The 19,284-nt window shown below is 38.1% G+C and overlaps 1 protein-coding gene across 2 annotated transcripts in view; it reads right to left on the bottom strand.

Moving 5' to 3' along the window:
- GABRA3 (gamma-aminobutyric acid type A receptor subunit alpha3) overlaps positions 1-19,284 on the bottom strand; it is a 406,943-nt gene that overhangs the window by 29,699 nt on the left and 357,960 nt on the right. For both annotated transcript variants that reach the window (XM_037822441.1, XM_037822442.1), the window contains exon 7: positions 1,807-1,950. In XM_037822441.1, coding sequence (XP_037678369.1) covers positions 1,807-1,950 — 144 coding nt within the window. The remainder of the gene's footprint in view (positions 1-1,806; positions 1,951-19,284) is intronic.

The following is a 19,284-nucleotide window of genomic DNA, read 5'->3' as shown; positions in this document are numbered from 1 at the left end:
GTGGTAGACTGAAGAGTGGTTGCACCCATTGGCATGGGAGCTGGGCTGGGGCTGTTGGATCAGGGGTGATGAGTCTTGGAGTTGATGCCAAGTGGGCCCCGCTGAGGAGGGAGGTGGAGGTGAGGAGAGAGGGAAGGCGCGCAGGGCCCAGGGATTCTCCCACAGGAGAGAGAAAGGCGGCCCAAACATCCAAGGGTGCCAGCCCGCCGGGAGGGACCCCGATGCCCCGACGCTCGCGTCTTGCCCACCACTGGGTTTCTAAGGGCTGGGGACCCCGCAGGCGTCTGTGTGAGGGCTCTGTCAGGGCCTGCGACATCAGCTGCTGACGGCGGAGGGATGGGCGTGCCGCCGTCACAGGGCCTGGCACTCCTTCTTCTGCTCTGGTGTCAAGCGTGTGTGGGAGGGGGAGAGGGAGAGGACATTCCTGGAGGCAGGGAGAAACCACAAGCCCAGGCCCAGGCTCCCGGGTAGCAGGGAAAGGCCCTGACAGGCGGGGACGGCCCCCAAATACTGGTGGCATCCAAGCTAGTGGCACCAGGGCCCCCCCCCGAAGGCTGTGATAGCAGTGGGGCCAGGCAGCCTGGGCTTAAGCCCCCCCACCTGCGAGCCTGCGCGAGTGTGTCCCCAGGCCCTCCCGGGCCCTGGGAGAGGAAGACAGCGGGTGTGTATGTGGGGTGTGTGTGTGTGTGTGTGTGTGGAGCAGCACTGCTCCGGCTTGGCCACGTGCAGCGATGGTGCAAGGAGCCCTGTGCACTAGGACCCTCGCCCTGGAATCAAAGCTCGCACCCTTGGGTGGCCCCGGGAGGCGGGTTACAGGGATGGCACCAGGTGGGCAGCCCTGCACGGACCCTCCGCGTCCCCAGCGCCAGGCATTGCCATTGCAGTGAAGCCTCGGGGTGGTGTCGTCCCGCTTCTCAGGGAGGAAACTGAGGCCCGCTCCAGGCCACGCACCCAGCCAGCGGCCCGCGGAGGGTCCCCCGCCCACCCCACACCCAGCGGAATAGAAACGGGGTCCAGCTGGCCCACGTACGCCCACCGCTGGCTGCCTCGGCTGCTTCCTCCAAAGCGGGGGCCCTGGGCGTCAGGAGCCCACACCCAGGGGCCGCACCACGTCCTCCCCGGGCGAGGGGGGCTCTCCACACTCCCACCGCCACACAAGGCCTCCCGAGGGGCTCAGCCCGGCCCGGGCCCAAGCACACTCAACCCCAAGACCCTTGGGATGGGGGCAGCCACGCTGCACTCCCCGCCCCCTCCCCAGCAGCCTCCCCTCCAAGTCCTTCCACGAACCACTCGCTTTCCCCAGGCCAAACAATGTCTCCTGGGCCTTGACACCTCGTTATTGCCTGTGTTAAGAATAGTCTTTAACCACGCCTAATTCCAAATCTCTAAATCCTGTTTATCCTTCAAAATCCATTTCAAATGCCACTTTTTCCAGATATCCTTCCCTGGTCCTGGGGTGGAGGGAGAACAGAGGATGGAGGCAGGAGGCGGGGGAGGCAAGAATACCTTCCTTCATTTAGAATTGTAGATTCAGAGACTTTTCACTGAGACAAGTGTTGTTGCAGAATTAATGTTGAAAGCTCTTTTTCTTTCACAGAAAAAATTATTGTAAGATATGTGGGCCCCAGGATATACTCCATTTTGCCAAATATGCTTTCTCCTATGCTTCCATTTCCTCATAATACTGCCTATATCACAGGATTGTTGTGAAGATTAAATAAGTTATTAGATACAAAGCACTTAAAAACAGTGACTGGCAAATGGTACAGGTTACAAAAATATTTTTTTAATAAAATAAATGAATACCTGTACTAGACCGGATTAGCTCTGTCCCAACAACATGGCCCAACAGGTCATACTGGTTCAGGCGAGAGCCATCCTGTGCCACTTCCACAGATTTGTTCTTCCCAAGAGTCCAAGAATAAACCACTTCAGCTGTTGTATAGGCATCTAAGGCAGAGAAGGGTCAAAAAGAAAAAGCTGAAGGGAAAGGACAATTACTTTTGATAGTAAACTTACATGAGATTGAAATACAATTCCTACCCTCAAAGAGTTCTGGGTGTGTGCTCTGTCTTCAACTACAGTACATTCAGCCATTCACCTAATAAACATTGAGCAGCTACTACAGTATATGCTGGGTACACAGAAATGAAACTGAAGTGATCTTCTCCTTCAGTGACTCTCAGACTTCTGGACTGCCAATAATTGTTAAACTTTTCCTTCTCTTGGAGGGTAGACAATAGGGGCATGGAGAAAATGACTAAAATATTATCTAATGCAGGTGTCGCAAACTCAATTGCCTACAGGAGCCAGAAAGGTACCTTGAATGAGTAAATCTGGCTAGTTGTAAGAAAAATAAACTGCCAAAAATGTAATAAAATTTTCTTTAATTAATTAAGGGTTGAGCATATGAGATGATGCAAAAGTTCATACTACTGATATTTTAAATTAAAAAATTAAAAATTTCAAGTTAAAAATAATAACAGTTAATGATTACATGTTTATTTCATAATTTAATTCCACTTTCATTTGCAAACCAGAAACTTGACACCTTTTCTTTTTGCCAGCATTGTTAATGTCAGGCCTTGGGTACTTGGAGCTGCATTGTGGAATACAGAATTTAGTACAGATTAACTTTTAACAGGGGTGTGGGTAAGGGAAATGGTGGGGTAATGGAGCGTTGGGGGTTATTTACTTTTAGTGAGTATCTTAAAGGAAAAGAGCTGTATATATACATATATATTGTAAGTGTATATATCCATATACACACACACAAATATATATATATACATATACATCTATATGTATATATGTATATACCCACACATATATACATATATACACAGGCTGTACTGGTATATTTTCCAGACATGGATTGACCTTTTGCACAGTGGATTTTATATTTAGTGTGAGCCCCTTGCCCTAACTCAGGCACCTAGGCTCAAAAAGGGCAGCTGACCACAATACTGTAAAACCATTTCATCCAAGTTTTGAGCTGTCTGTTGTTCAAGACAGTGGAGATCTCCAACTCACAGCAGTAGCTACTATGTCCAAAATATGCTCTATTTAAACCTTTTACCACAAAGCAAATAATTCTTAGTGAATCTGCCAATGAACAAACGTAATTATGAGTCCCTGCACAACTCTGCAACATTGGATATAAATTTCATAACAAGTCTGGCATTAGGTGTACTAACTGTGATAGGCTTATGTTAGACTTTTTCAATATATGTAAGTAAACCATTTCCTGATTTTCTTGTAATGGGCAACATGCCCAAAAGTCCTTCATTCACATAAAAATTATAGTTGCTATCATGAAGATAAATAACTCTTTAGTATTATTTATACATGTACCCTCATAAACTGCAAAAAAACGCCACAAAAAATTTAACTTTTCCACATGATTTGCACTTTATAGCACCTCAGTCATTTCTTCAACACACCAATAACAGTACTTCTAGGTGGACACATAATTTCTGCTACAATTAATACACATTTTTATAAATTTGGCATTTATAAAATGTTTTGATGTCTGGGAAGGTTGTTTTTACTGAACACATAACTGCACTTCCCAGCAACAACGATTATTTTGTCTGCAAACACAACACCTGTTGAACTTTGTCTGTTTTTTATAAAGTTAATGAAGATTTTCATTGTACATCTTTTCTATATATCAATCATGTTTTTTTTTTACAATAGAATGCATAATTTTGATATCTGAAGTTTTGTTATTTCAACAAAGGCATAGTTTATATGCATAGTAAAGATGTAGAAATATTCTTAATTTCTATAAGGAAGTGCAAACTCTCCCATGTTATTTGAAAAACACAGCCCTCTAGGTCTTTTATTTTTCTTTTTCAATTTTGACAGTTATGGATACAATAACTATTTAACTTACCTTAATTCTACTGGGAGCTTTAATTCTACTATAAGTAAACCAAATGCAAGTGAGTTGATTAATGGCAACCTACCTAGGACTCTGTTTTCATGGAGAGAGTAGAAAGTGATGGGGATTGTGGAGAATGGGTTAACAAGAACCTTTCTAAAAGGGACAGCCACTACTTGGGCTCCAATCTACCCAAGGGCTCGACAGTGTAAGAACTAGTCTGCTCAGGGAAAGGGTAGGTGATGGAAGATGTTTTCCAAGCCCAAGAGAGAAGAGGAATTTCTTGCTGAATCTCTTAACTTAAGCAGAGTAGCTAGAGAAGACAACCCTGAATATTAGCTCTAGAATTCTAGCTTTTTTTTTAACCAAGTACAGATTTGACAAAAATTGTGCAGCTACTAGCACCTTGGAAACTTCATCAGACTCAGAGTGGCAGCTTGGTCTATGCAAAAGAAATGGTTTCATTTCTTTGGCAAAAGTATATGGGAACAGAGGGACTTGTGAAGGAAGATAAAAGCTCTCTTCTAAGATGGAAATCAAAGCAGGAGAGGCAAGTATTAATGAAGTAAGAGAAGGAAGGAGAAGTAAATTCAATAAAACAAATGGAAAACTACTTGATTGTCTGCTCTGAGCTAGACTCCATAGTGGTAAACAGAGATTAATAAGGTGCAGTGATTGTCTTCAGGGAGCCCACAATTTTTTTAGGGAGGCAGAGAAAACACAGTAATTATAGTACAAATCTGACCATGAGACATATGCACACCACTGGAACAAAAACAAGTCTTAGGTGAAATCAAAGATGAGTTCTATTACTTCTGTTCAGAGTGGGGGTTTGAGAAGAATTCATAAAGTAGATGACACTCAGAAGATGAGTATCATACCTTCAGTATGTGAAAGAAGGACATTCCTATGAAAGGAACAACAGAGCAAAGGCAAAAAAAGCATACAGAATCAGTGTTAAGGGAATTAATAGTATCTCTGAACTTACAGGCTAGACACAAGCTGAATCAGTATTATAAAATATCTTCATTGCCCACATTATGAAATGAGGACTTGAGTCCATAGGCTATAGAGTTATGGATGTATCTGAAGTAGAGATGGCTTTGGATGAGCACCCTCTTTGCAATATGGATGACTGGTTGGAGAGAGTAAAACTGAAGCCAGGTCAGCGGTTAAAAAGCCACCCAATATTTGATGTGAGTGAAATTTAGGGAGTAATATATGGTAGTACACAGTGGGCTGAATTGAGCAGGACAGAGATTAGATATAACAAGTAGAAAAAGACTACAAAACTGATAGCTTTTCATGGTGGCTAAGAGAGGAAAGAAGGAAGGATTCTAGATTACCCTGTGATTGGAGATTTGCAAGTACCTGAATAATAATGTAATTCATTCATCCCTTTCTCTCTTCTCTCATTCCTCAATGGCCCGTGGGTTCTTTTAACCCCCTAGCTTCCCTCCCATAGACTCCCATCCCTTCTTCTTAGTTTTAATCATTCTATTTTCACGGAGGAAGAGGGCATGGTGAGGAGTTGTTTTGAATTTCACCAAGAGGATATCTACCAGACCATTAGTCCTTTTGCACTCCCAGAATGGCCTCCTCAACTTATGGGCTATTATGGCACAAGTGTCTCCTTGACTTTAGTTGCTTAACCAAATGCTTCCTTCTGTCACCAGAACCTTGAGATGTTACAGATTCCAGGAAAATGGGGAGTAGAAAACAATCTGGCCACAAGAGCACCAATGGGGAAGCATTCTTTCTGGATTCATATTGTCTGTGATTGATTGCTACCTTGCCTGACTGATTCAGTCAGACACTCGTTCAGTGAATATTAAGATACTGTATTAGATAGTAAATGTACATAGGCCATAAGACATTTGAGCCCCCCCCTGCCCCCATGTTGAGCTTACAGTTTAATGAGGGAAAGACAGGCTGTAAACAAGTAAATAAATAAAAGACAATACCAGATTGTGATAAGGGCTATGAAGAAAGTAAAACAAGAGTTATGGAGTGAATAGGAGTTTCATTAGGGTGACCAGAGAAGGCCTCTTGAGGAGGTGGTTTTTAAAGTGAAACATGAAAAGTGAAAATAAGACTCTTGTGGCAGGAGCTTGATGGAGAATATTTCAGGCAATAAAAACAAAAACACCACGTACAAAAGCTTCTAAGTGGGAAAGATACTGTGGGGTTCTAGGAACTGTCAGAAGGCCCATATAAAGGGGAGAGAGATATGAGATAAGGTTGAAGAGGTAAGTTGTAGCCAAAATACAAGATCAAAACCAGAAAGGGAACAAAGAACAAGGAACAAGAAGGTTCTAGAGAAAAGATAACCAACATGTTTGGACATACTCAGTAAAAATCCAAGGGTTCTGATGAAACTGACAATTATAACCTAAGGTTGGTATGCATATAGAACAAAATGGAAACAAATAGTATATGAGTTTTAGAACTAAATGAAATAATTACATTTCACAGGGCTTTTAATTTTATCCAAAGTTACAGGACAAATTATAGCCACTGGTTACTGGAAAATCAGGACAATATTTTGGATTTCTAGTGTGGGGTAGTGGAGAGAACACTGAACTTCAAATCAGAAGATCCAAGTGTTAATTCCAGGTTTGTCCCCAGGATATTATATGAAAATAGGCAGTTGCTGAAGTATTGATGGTAGAGCAGTGGTTTGAGAATCAGAAGACCTGGGCTAGAATTTTGATTTTTTAACTTATTAGTAGTATGACTTTGGGAAAACGACTTATCTTCTCTGAACCGCAGTTTCCTTACTTGCTTAGGATGGTGCTTGAAATGGGCACCAATGAGGTAAGGAAAACTCATGGAGGTGCCACACATCATTTTATCCAGTCTTATTTTGCTGAGGGCTAGCCTGACATCCTTAAATATCTATAAACAGCCATGCTCAAGGCTTGTAATAATAATTAATAAATTTCTGTAGAATATATATTTATAAACAATGGCAACATAGTAATGATTTGCTGCTATAACCACATTCCCACTAGCTAGACTCTCAGCCTGATTGACCCTGGCACAAGTCAGTTATAATTACGTCTTCTCTTAGATTTTGATCCAGAGGTTCAAGTTCTTCCATGATCTGTCCCCAGCCTATCTCCCAATCTTTATTTTCTACTGCTCTACTCATTCCCTTCACTCCAACCAGAATGAACATTTGATGATTCACCAAACAGGATCAACATTTTCTGATGGCTCATGTTCTAATAATAGAACAAACTCCCTCTCCGCATATCTTTACCTATTCAAATGCATCTCTTTCGTGTGTCAGATCAATTGTGACCTCCTTCATAAATCCATCCATGCTTATATCAAAATGGATGCAGTTTTTCTCTCTTCCTGACTTAGAAGGCTCTTCCATGGTATTGTTTTCCTCTGATTCTTATAACTGATACCATGCCAGAATTTTCTATAACAGCTTTATTCAGATGTAATTCACATACCATAAAATCTTACCTTTTGGAGTATACAATCAGTAGTTTTTAGTATATACACAGAATTATGTAATCATCACTACAATCAATTTAAAAATATTTTCATTACCCTAAAAAGAAACCTCATACCAATTATCAGCTACTCTCCTTTTCTCCCCTGCTACTCTACCAGCCCAGGCGAAAACAAAACTACTTTCTGTCTCCATTGATTTGCCAATTCTGAACATTTCATATAAATGGAATAATACAATATGTGTTTCTTTATTGACTGGCTTCTTTTGTTTGAAATAATTTTTTCATGGTTCATCCATGTTGTAGCATGGATCAGGACTTCATTCCTTTTTGGGGTGAATAATATTCTATCATATGTATATACCACATTTTATTTACTCATTAATCACTTGATAGAAATTTGGGTTGTTTCCACCTCCTGGCTATTATGAATAAAGTTGCATATACATGCATGTACAAGTTTGGTCTTGCTGTTTGTATTCATTTCTCTTAGATATATTACCAAGGAGTGGGAATGCTGGGTCACATGGTAACTGTATGTTTAATCTTTTGAGGAACTGCCAGATTGTTTTCCACAGTGGCTGTAGCATTTTACATTTCCATCAGCAATGTAAGAGGGATCCAAATGCATCACATCCTTGTCAACACTTGATCTGATCAGCCCTTTTGATATAGCCATACTAGTGAGTTTGAAGTGATATTTTATAGTTGCTTAAATTTACATTCCCCTAATGGCTAAAGACGTTAAGACTTTTTCATGTTAACTGGCCATTTTTATATGTTCTTTGGAGAAACATCTGTTTAATAATTTGCCCATTTTAAAAATTGGGCTATTTATCTTTGGGTTACTGAATTGTAAGAGGTTTTTATATATTCTGGATATAAGTCCCTTATCAGATATATGATTGGCATATATTTACTCCCATCCTGTGGACTGTCTTTTCACTTTACTTAATATAAAACATTCTAGTTCAAATTAATACCAACTAACTTCAATAGTATACAAAAACTTTGCTCCAATATAGCTCTGTTCTCTTCCCCTTCCATTGTGCAGTTATCAGCATACAAATTGCATCTTTTTACATAAGTCTATTAACACAGTCTTATAAATTTGGCTTTATGTAGTTGACTTTTAAATCAGATAGAAGGAAAGAATTATCAAAAATATATTTATACCATCTTCTATAATTACCTGTGTAGTTATCTTTCCTGAAACTTTTTATTTCTTCATGTGGATTCAAATTACTGTCTAGTGTTCCATTCATTAAAACCTGAAAGACTGACTTTAACATTTTTTGTAGGGCAGACAGAAAAGTGACAAATTCTATCAGTTTTGTTTATTTGGGACTATCTTAATTTCTTCTTAATTTTAAAATATTTTTATTGTACATATATAAATATATATATATATACACACACATACACACTCCAAAACTTCCCATTTTAATCATATTCAGGTATACAGTATAGTGGTATTAATTACATTCACAATAATATTGTTCCACCATCACCAACATCCATCACCTAAAGATTTTCATTGCCTCAAAAAAAAAAAAACTCTGTACCCCTCAAGCAACAACTCTTCATCTCTCTCACCCCTGGCCCCTGGTAACCTGTAATCTACTATCTTTCTCTATGAATTTGCTTATTCTAGGTATTTCATATCAGTGAGATCAAACAATATTTGTCTTTTTAATACAATTTCGTTTAGATATATTCACACACCATACAAACCATCCAAAGTATACAATTACTAGCTCATGGTATCATCACATAGTTGCACATACATTTCCATGATCAAATTTAGAACATTTTCACTACTCCATAAAAGAAATAAAATTTAAAAAAACCCAAATCCTCCCATACTCCTTATCCTCCACTATTATTGACCCATAGTATTGGTGTGGTACATTTGTTACTGTTGATGAAAGAGTATTAAAATATCATTGTTAACTATAGTTCATAGTTTGCAATAGATACATTTTTCCTGTATACCCCTCTATTATTAACTCCTTGTAATAGTGTTGTACATTTCTTCTAGTTCATGAAAGAGCTATTTTATATTTATACTTATAAATATAACATACAACTATTTTATATTTATACATAGGATTCACTATATCATACATTCTCATGTTTTAACCTCCAACTTTCCTTCTGGTGACATCCATGACTCTAAACTTCCCCCTTCCACCACACTCACACAGCATTCAGCACTGTTAATTATTCTCACAATAGTTTGTTACTGTCACCTCTGCCCATTTTCAAGTGTTTAAGTTCACCCTAGTTAAACATTCTGCACATATTAAGCAACAGCTCCCCATTCTTTAGCATCATTCTATATCCTGATAAACTATATTCTGTATTTCATGTCTATACATTTACACATTATAATTAGTTCATATCAGTGAGATCACACAATATTTGTCTTTTTGTCTGACTTATTTAACTTAACATAATATCCTCAAGGTTCATCCATGTTGTCGCATACTTCAGGACTTTATTCCTTCTTACAGTGGAATAATATTCCATCATATGTATGTACCACATTTTGTTTAACCATTCAACTGTTAATGGACACTTGGGTTGTTTTCATCTTTTAGTAACTGTGAATAATACTGCTATGAACATCAGTGTGCAAATGTCTGTTCATGTCCCTGATTTCAGATCTTCTGGTTACACTCTGAGCAGTGGGATTGCTGGGTCATAAGGCAGCTCTATACTTAGCTTCCTGAAGAACCAAACCGTTCTCCAGTAGCTGTACCATTTTACATTCCCAGCAGCAGTGAATGAGTGTTCCAATTTCTCCACATTCTCTCCAACACTTGTAGTTTCCTGTTTGTTTAATAACGGCCATTGTAGTAGGTGTGAGATGATATCTCATTGTGGTTTTGATTTGCATTTCCCTAGTAGTTAGTGAAGCTGAGCATCTTTTCATGTGCTTTTTAGCCATCTGTATTTCTTCCTTGGAAAAATGTCTGTTCATGTCTTTTGGTCTTTTGCCCATTTTTAAATTGGGTTGTTTATCTTTTTACTGTTGAGTTGTAGGATGTCTTTATATATTCTGGATATCAAACCCTTATCAGATATGTGGTTTAAAAATATTTTCACCCATTGAGTTGGTTGCCTTTTTTACCCTTTTGACAAAGGCCTTTGAAGCACTGAAGTATTCAATTTTGAGGAGTTTTATCTATTTTTTTCTTTCATTGCTTGTGCATTGGGTGTAAAGCCTAAGAAACGTACCGCCTATCACTAGATGTTTCCTCACATTTTCTTCTAGGAGTTTTATGGAACTGGTTCTTATATTTAGGTCTTTGATGCATTTTGTGTTAATTTTTGAACAGGTGTGAGATAGGGGTCCTCTTTCATTCTTTCCGTTATGGATATCCAGTTCTCCCAACACCATTTATTGAAGAGATTGTTCTGTATTAATTGAATGGACTTGGGAGCCTTAACAAAAATCAGTTAACCAAAGATTTGAGGGTCTATTTCTGAACTCTCAGTTCGATTCCATGGATCAGTATGTCTATCTTTATGCTAGTACCATGCTGTTTTGACCACTGTGGTTTTATCATATGCTCTAAAGTCAGGAAACATGATACCTCCCACTTTATTCTTCTTTTTCAAGAGGTTTTTGGCTATGCGAGATCCCTTACCCTTCCAAATAAAATTGATAATTAGCTTTTCCTTTTCTGGAAAGTAGTCTGTTGGAATTTTGATCGGAATTGCATTGAATCTGTAGATCAATTTGGGTAGAATTGACATCTTAACAACATTTAGCCTTCAAATCCATGAAAATGGAAGGCCTTTCCATTTATTCAGATCTTCTTTTATTTCCTTTAGCAATATTTTGTAGTTTTCTGTGTACAAGTCCTTTACATCCTTGTTTAAGGTTTTTCCTAGATATTTGATTCTTTTTGGTGCTATTGTAAATGGAATTTTTTTTCTTGATTTCCTCCTTGGATAGCTTATTACTAGTGTTTAGAAACACCATTGATTTTTGCACTTTGATCTTGCATCCCACCAACTTTGCTTATTAGCTCAAGTAGCTTATTAGTTCAAGTAGCTTTGCTGTTGTTTTTTTTTTTTTTTGAATTTTCTAAATAAAGGATCATGTCATCCACAAATAATGACCCTTTTACTTCTTCCTTTCCAGTTGGATGCCTTTTATTTCTTTTTCTTGCCTAACTGCTATAGCTAGAACTTCTAGCACCATGTTCAATAGCAGTGGTGACAGCGGGCATCCTTGTCTTGTTCCCAATCTTAGAGGGAAATCTTTCAGTCTCTCACCATTGAGTATGATCTTAGCTGTGGGCTTTTCATGTAAGCCCTTTGTTATGTTGAGGAAGTTTCTTTTAATTCCTACCTTTTGAGGTGTTTTTATCATAAAAGAATGCTGAATTTTGTCAAATGCCTATTCTGCATCAACTGAGATGATCACATGGTTTTTCCCTTTTAGTTTGTTAATGTGGTGTATTACATTTATTGATTTTCTTGTGTTGATCCACCCTTGCATACCTGGAATAAAGCCCACTCAGTCATGGTGTATAATTCTTTTAATATGCTGCTGGATTCAATTTGCGAGTATTTTGTTGAGTATTTTTGCATGTGTATTCATTAGAGAGATTTGTCTGTAATTTTCTTTTCTTGTAGTATCTTTATCTGGCTTTGGTATTAGGGTGATGTTGGCTTCATAGAATGAGTTAAGTAGTGTTTCTTATTCTTCAATTTTTGGAAGAGTTTGAGCAGGAATGGTATTAATTCTTGGAATGCTTTGTAAAATTCACCTGTGAAGCTGTCTTGTCCTGGGCTTTTCTTCATTGGCATGTTTTTGATGGCTGTTTTGATGACTCTTTACTTGTGATTGGTCTGTTGAGGTCCTCTATTTCTTCTCAAGTCTGTGTAGGTTGTTTGTGTGTTTATAGGAAGTTATCCATTTCATCTAAGTTGTTAGCTTGTTGTCATACAATTGTTCAGAGCAGCCACTTATGATCTTTTTTTTCCTTTGGGGTCCATGGTAATGACCCCCCTCTCATTTCTGATTTTATTTATTTGCAGCTTCTCTTTTTTTGTCTTTGTCAGTCTAGCTAAGGGTTTATAGATTTTATTGATCCTCTCAAAGAACCAACTTTTGGTTTTATTGATTCTTTCTATTGTTTTTTTTTATTCTCAATTTCATTAATTTCTGCTCTAATTTTTGTTATTTCTTTCCTTCTGCTTGCTTTGGGATTTGTTTGCTCTTCTTTCTCCAGTTTCTCCAGTTGTTCAGTTAGGTCATTGATTTTAGCCTTTCTTCCTTTTTAATGTAGGCATTTAGGCCTATAAATTTCCCTCTCAGCGCTGCCTTCACTGCATCCCATAAGTTTTGATTTGCTGTGTTCTCATTTCCATTCATCTTGAGATATTTTCTGATTTCTCTTGCAATTTCTCCTTTGATCCACTAATTAAGAGCATGTTTTTTAACCTTCATATATTTGTGTATTTCCAGTTCTCCCCTTGTTATTGATTTCCAGTATCATTCCATTATGATCAGAGAAAATGCTTTGTATAATTCCAATCTTTTAAAATTTGTTAAGATCAGAATATAGTCTATCCTTGAGAATGTTTTCCTGAGTGCTTGAGAAGAATGTGTATCCTGCTGTTTTAGAAGGCAGTGTTGTATATATGTCTGTTAGATCTAGTTCATTTGTCGTATTATTTAGGTTCTCTGCTTTTTAATTGATCCTCTGTTTAGATGTTCTATCTATGGGAGGGAGTGGTGCGTTGAAATCTCCCACTATTATTGTAAAGTCATCTATTACCCCCTTCAATTTCACCAGTGTTTGCTTCATTCACGTACTTTGGGGCACCTTGATTAGGAGCATAGATATTTATACTTGTTATAATTATTATTTCTTCTTGGTTAATTGCCCCTTTTATTAATATATAGTGTCCTTCTTTATCTCATAATATTTTTGCATTTAAAGTCTATTCTGTTCTGATATTACTACAGCTACCCCTGCTTTCTTTTGGTTACTACTTGCATGGAATATATTTTTCCATCCTTTCACTTTCAATCTATTTCTATCTTTGAGTCTAAGATGAGTCTCTTGTCAACAGCATAAAGATGGAAACTATTTTTTAATTCATTCTTCCAGTGAGTGTCTTTTGATTGGAGAGTTTAATCCATTAACATTCAAAGTTATTACTGTAAAGGCAGTTCTTAATTCAACCATTGTATCCTATGGTTTTTATTTGTCAGATATACTTTCTCTCTCTCTTTTTAAGTTACCCTTACTAATAACCCTTCAATTCTGTACCCTCCTCCAGACGTCTCTCTCCTGTCTTTTCTTTTCATCTGGCAGAATTCCTTTAGGCATTCTCCTTGGGGCAGTCTCTTATTAACGAACTCTCTCAGCTTATGTTTATCTGTGAATATTTTAAGCTCCTGCTGGATAGAGAATTCGTGGCTGTCACTTTTTTCTTTCATTATCTTAAGTATATTTTACCACTGCCTTCTCACCTCCATGGTGTATGATGAGAAACTGGCACTTAATCTTATTTGGCTTCCCTTGTATGTGGTGAATCGCTTTTCTCTTGCTGCTTTCAGAATTTTCTTCTTCTCTTTGGCATTCAACAGTCTGATTACTATGTGTCTTGGAGTGGGTCTATTCAGATTTATTCTGTTTGGAGTACACTGGGCTTCTTAGATTTGCATATTTATGTATTTTATAAAGGTTGGGAAATTTTTAGTCATTATTTCTTTGAATATTTTACCTGGCATTTTTCGCTACTCTTCTCCTTCTGGGACACCCATGATGTGTACATTTGTGTGCCTTGTGTTATCAATCATTTCCCTACAACCCTGTTCAAATTTTTCCATTTTTCCTCCATTTGTTCTTTTATCTATTCAAATTCTGTCGATCTTTCTAGCTCAACCATTCTTTCTTCTGCCTCTTCAAATTTGCTGTCATGTGTCTCCAGTATATTTTTAATTTCATCTACACTGTCTTTTATTTCTATAATGTCTGTTATTTTTCTATGTAGTATTTCAAATTCTTCTTTATGTTCTTTTACTGTCTCCTTAATATCCTTTTTTCTCTTTATATACATTTTCATTAATTTCTTTGAATTGATTCAGGAGATTTGTTTGCACATATTTGATTATTTGTTATAGATTATATGTCTCCTCTGACTTTTTGATCTGTTCCTTTGACTGAGCCATTTATTCTTGAGTTTTAGTATGACTTGTGATTTTTTGCTGATATCTGATCACTTGATTATCTTGATGGGTCTATTCTGAAGGTCACTTTCTCTCTCTTGTCTAGGATTTTGTTGTTTTCTGGGTTTGTATTAGGGCACTGTTTTGAAAGTTGGGTTGTCTGTATTTTTAAGCCAAAACAGGGCCAGGTACTGATGTGGGGGTAGTAGACCAGCTCTGATGGGCCTTGTTTAGAGTCTAGATAGGCTCAGAAAAAGCCTGCAATTTTCCTCTGCACTTTCCAGTGTGCCCAGCAGATGACACTGTTCAATGGCTTAATTGTCCTCCGAAGCTGTTTACCTCCTGGAGCCCAGGCAGTATTTGATAGGGTGTGGCTGAATTGCCTCCTGGAGCCCAGGCAGCATCTGATCAGGCAGGGCTTAATTACCTCCTAGAGCTCCACCTGTGTCTGACTGGGCAGGGCTGAATTACATCCTGGAGCTCCACTTGTGTCTGACCAGATGGTGCTGAATAAACTCCTGGAGCCCCACCTGTGTCTGACTCCGCGGGGCTGAATAACCTCCTTGAGCCCAGGTAGCTCCTGATGATGCAGGGCTTAAATTCCCAGATTCCTGTGCCCTCACTTTGCTGGCTGAAATCGGACTCAATATGGGGCTGTGTCCCCCACTTTATCTGTGGCAGAGGACTCCCCCAGCTGCCACAGATTTTAGTCTGGATTCTCCCAGGCAGTGATAAAACTGCCTGTTGCTGTTTCCCTCAAGGGTAGGTCTTTTGGAATGAGTGCTGGAAACAGAGTCTCTCTCCATGTTTTGTCAGACTCTTTGATGCTCCCTGATCTGAGCCTTGAAATCTCCTCCCATGGCCCCTGGGTCTCCAGACAGTGGGGATCTGTCTCACTGCTGTGAGAGATTTTATATTCTGTGACCACATTGTGAGGACGGAAGCCTCCCAGCTTCAGTTTCTGTGCACTTCCAGCACTGTATGAGACTGGGCGACAGAGAAAGAGGAAGATGAGGACCAGCCAGTCTGGGATGGAGTTTCTTTACCTGATATTTTTCTCTTTCTTTAATTCAGCATTTCTGGGATCCTTCTCTAGTCTTTACCTTTCTCCAGAGTTCTGAACAAGTGAGAATTGTCCTTTTTTTTGCTGAATCTCTAGGGAGAGGTTTCCAGTAGCTGTCTTATGTCACCATGTTGATGACATCACTCCAATATTTGTCCTTTTGTATAATTTTGCCACATTGAATTCTTATTCAATGGACATTTTTCCAGCACATTGAATATGTTATCTCAATGTCTTCTTGCCTCTGTGGTTTCTGGCAAGAAATCAGTTGTTAGTCTTATTGAGGATCCTTTGTACATGTTGAGTTGCTTCTTTCTTGCTGCTTTTAAGATTCTCCTTTTTTTTCTTTCAACAGTTTGACTATGATGTGTTCAAGTGTGGATCTCTTTGAGTTTATCCTGTTTGAAGTTTTTTGAGTTTCTTGGATGTGTAGATTATTTTCCATCACATTAAGGAAGTTTTAAGCCATTATTTCTTCAAATATTCTTTCTGTTCCTTTCTCCTGTCCTTCTGGGACTTTAATTATGCATATTTTGGTATACTTGACTGTGTTCTACAGGTCTCTGAGGGTCTTTCATTTGTCTTCATTCTTTTTTACTTTCTGTTCCTCAGGCTGGTTAATCTCAATTGACCTTAGAGTTTTCCAATTCTTTCTTCTGCCTGCTTAAATCTGCTGTTGAGCCCTTCTTGTAAATTTTTCATTTCAGTTACTTTACTTTCCAACTCCAGAATTTCTATTTGGCTCCCTTTTATAATTTCTATCTCTTTGTTGATATCCTATATTTGGTGAGATGTCATTCTCATGCTTTTCTTTAGTTGTTTAGACATAGTGTCCTTTAGTTCTTTGAACATACATTCAAAGAATATTCAATGCCTTTGCCTATTAAGTCCAACACCTGGAATTGCTTATGGACAGTTTTTATTGACTTCTTTTATTGTTTGTATGGGAGATATTTTCCTGTCTATTTGCATGTCTCATATTTTTTGTTAAAAACTGGACATTTTAAATAACAAAACAGGCAACTCTAGAAATCAGATCCCCACCAGCCCAAGGGTTTTATTATTGCTGTTTGTTTAGTCACTTTCCTGAACTAATTCTCTAAAGTCTGCATTCTTTGTCACGAGAGACCACTGAAGACTAGGTTCAATTAGCTTAATGTTCAATTAATGACTGGACAAGATTCCTTTAAATGCTTTCAACCAGTAAGTCTTCAAGTGTTTGCTGAGGGACTCTGTATGTGTGTTGGGGCACACATTCAAAATGGTCCAGCAGTTTACAACTCTGCTTTAGCTTTCATTTCCTGTCTGCATAGAATTGCAAGGTCAGCCAGAGTATAGAGATTAAGATCTTCCCAGGTCTTTCCTGAGCATGATCACAGCCGTGTACATGTATGTGGCCTTCTAGATTCCCAGGAATATGTTGGAACTTTTAAAAGCTCCCTATGGACATCTCCTTTCCCAGGTTTGCCTTATAAGTTTTCTGACCAGCCTCTTGTACCACCCCCTGAGGCAGCTGTGATATTAAGCAATTGCCACTGTTTGCTTTTGACAAACATCCTGAAAATAGGGCTTTACCCACTGAGTGAGCTCTTACTTAGTTCAAATAAAGACAAACCCTGTGAACAGGGCTTTTTTAGAGAAAAGGCCAAACAGGCCAAATAATAGTGACAATTCCCTTGGGATGGGTATTTTTGGGGGAGGGACAGTTCCAAACCTATTCTATCCCTCCAGTGTCAGCTAAGCTCCTGGTTCTCACAGCTACCATGGTTGCAAGGCTGCTGTTTTTTAATGCTGCCACAGCACAGAGTAGACGGTGGTTGGATAGGGAAGTTAAAACACCACAAAGTCACATGGTATTACTGAGAATCAGCCATTTTTCTTGAATAACACGCCTTAGATTGTTCCAAGTTTTGGGTTAATTTCCAGAGTCTGGAGTAGTTTTATTTTGATAAGTTTTTAAAGTATTCTCATTTTTATAGAGTGGATTTTCAGACACACTTACTCTGTTACTCCAGAAGTATTCAAGCTTCTTTAAGGTTAATTTTAATTGCCCACTTAAGAATTTAAGTATTCAAGAATTTAAATCACCCAGTCCTGGATATATTTTAATTTTGACTTCCAGGACAACACATTCCCTTAGGTGTCTTCATACTTCATGTTTACTCTCCTTAACAGCCTCATTTACTGAATCATTTTCTTTAGCTCTAAATGTTACAGTGCCCCAGGAAACAGTCCTTGATGCTCTTTTGTTCTTTAGGTACAGTCATTTCCTAAGTGATCTCATCCAGACTTATGGCTTTTAAAGTCATCTGTATGCTTATGACACCTAAATTAAACATCCAGTCCAGATCTCTTTTCCAAACTTCAGACTTTCGTCCCATGTAACCAGCACCCAGTTCAAAAATATGAACATCACCAGCACCCAGAAACACCATTTGTTTCCCTTTCCAAGTACTACCCCTACCAAGTGTAACTAATTCCCTGACTAGTGTTTTCAAATGGAAATTCATTCCTGAGATTTATATGGGAATTTATATATTTTTTATGAATATCAGATCCTGATAAAAATCAGTTGAGAAATCAGGAAAATGTAAAAAATATTGTAATTCCCCTGCAATAATTAAAGCTTAACAAAAAAACACAGAGACATTCCTGATTCGAAGGAAATGTTGGCACACTGAGTTAGTGGAAAGTTTTGAAATTTCCAGGAGTCAGGACAGGAGTGCATTGGTCTGAAGTGGTTACAATCTAATCAGTTGATCTCATTTATTATAAGTGCATGTTTGTGGTCCTGTATGTAATCATGAGTCATTATTTGAAACAAAATAAATATTAAATCTATATGAATAGTATTCTTTACACAAACCATATGAGTGATCTTTAAAGAAATAAGTTTGGGAAGAAAAATAAGTCATTAAACTGGCAATTTTGACTTGTGATTCTGCGTAGGGCTATAAACTTTTCTAAGAGATACAAATGGTTATTTTCTGTCTTTTATCATTATAGTCATTCCAGTTTGTGTGTATAGTACCCTCTAAGATTTTAATTGCATTTCCATTATTACTAATATAGTAGCTATATATACACATACACACGAATGCACACACACACAAATGTAACATTGGGACATCTTGTTTCATAACCTGTTCAAGACTTGGACCTTTTTCTATTGAGTTTTCTATTTCATATATACTTCTAGAGGTTCTTAATATATTATGGATTTGAGTCCTTTATTAGATATATGCAATGCAAATATATTTTCCCACCCTGTGGCTTGCCTTTTCTTCTCTCTTCATGGCCTTTAATAAATGGAATTTCTTATTTGTAATATATTTTGTCAACCTTTTTTCCTTTGTAGTTAGTGCTATTTTATGTCCTGTTTAAGAAATCTCTGCTTGCTCCAAGATTATGAAGATATTCTCTCGTGTTTTCTTCTAAAAGCTTTATTATTTTACCTTTTATGCTTTCACATTTTGACCTACAATCCATTTGGAATTATTTTTGTGGATGATTTGAGATGAGTCAAGATCTTGCCCCCTCCCTGTCTCTCTATCATTATCTCTATCTTTCTGTGTGTTTTTTGACTCTCTAGTCTGTCTCATTAGTATATTTGTCTATTCTTGCAACAATAATAACAAAAATAGGTCTATATATTTGATATTAT

Source organism: Choloepus didactylus, chromosome X (assembly GCF_015220235.1).
Source record: "Choloepus didactylus isolate mChoDid1 chromosome X, mChoDid1.pri, whole genome shotgun sequence".
Classification (NCBI taxonomy): domain Eukaryota; kingdom Metazoa; phylum Chordata; class Mammalia; order Pilosa; family Megalonychidae; genus Choloepus; species Choloepus didactylus.
Note: the sequence above shows the minus strand (reverse complement) of the source record. Positions and strands in the feature narration are given on the sequence as shown.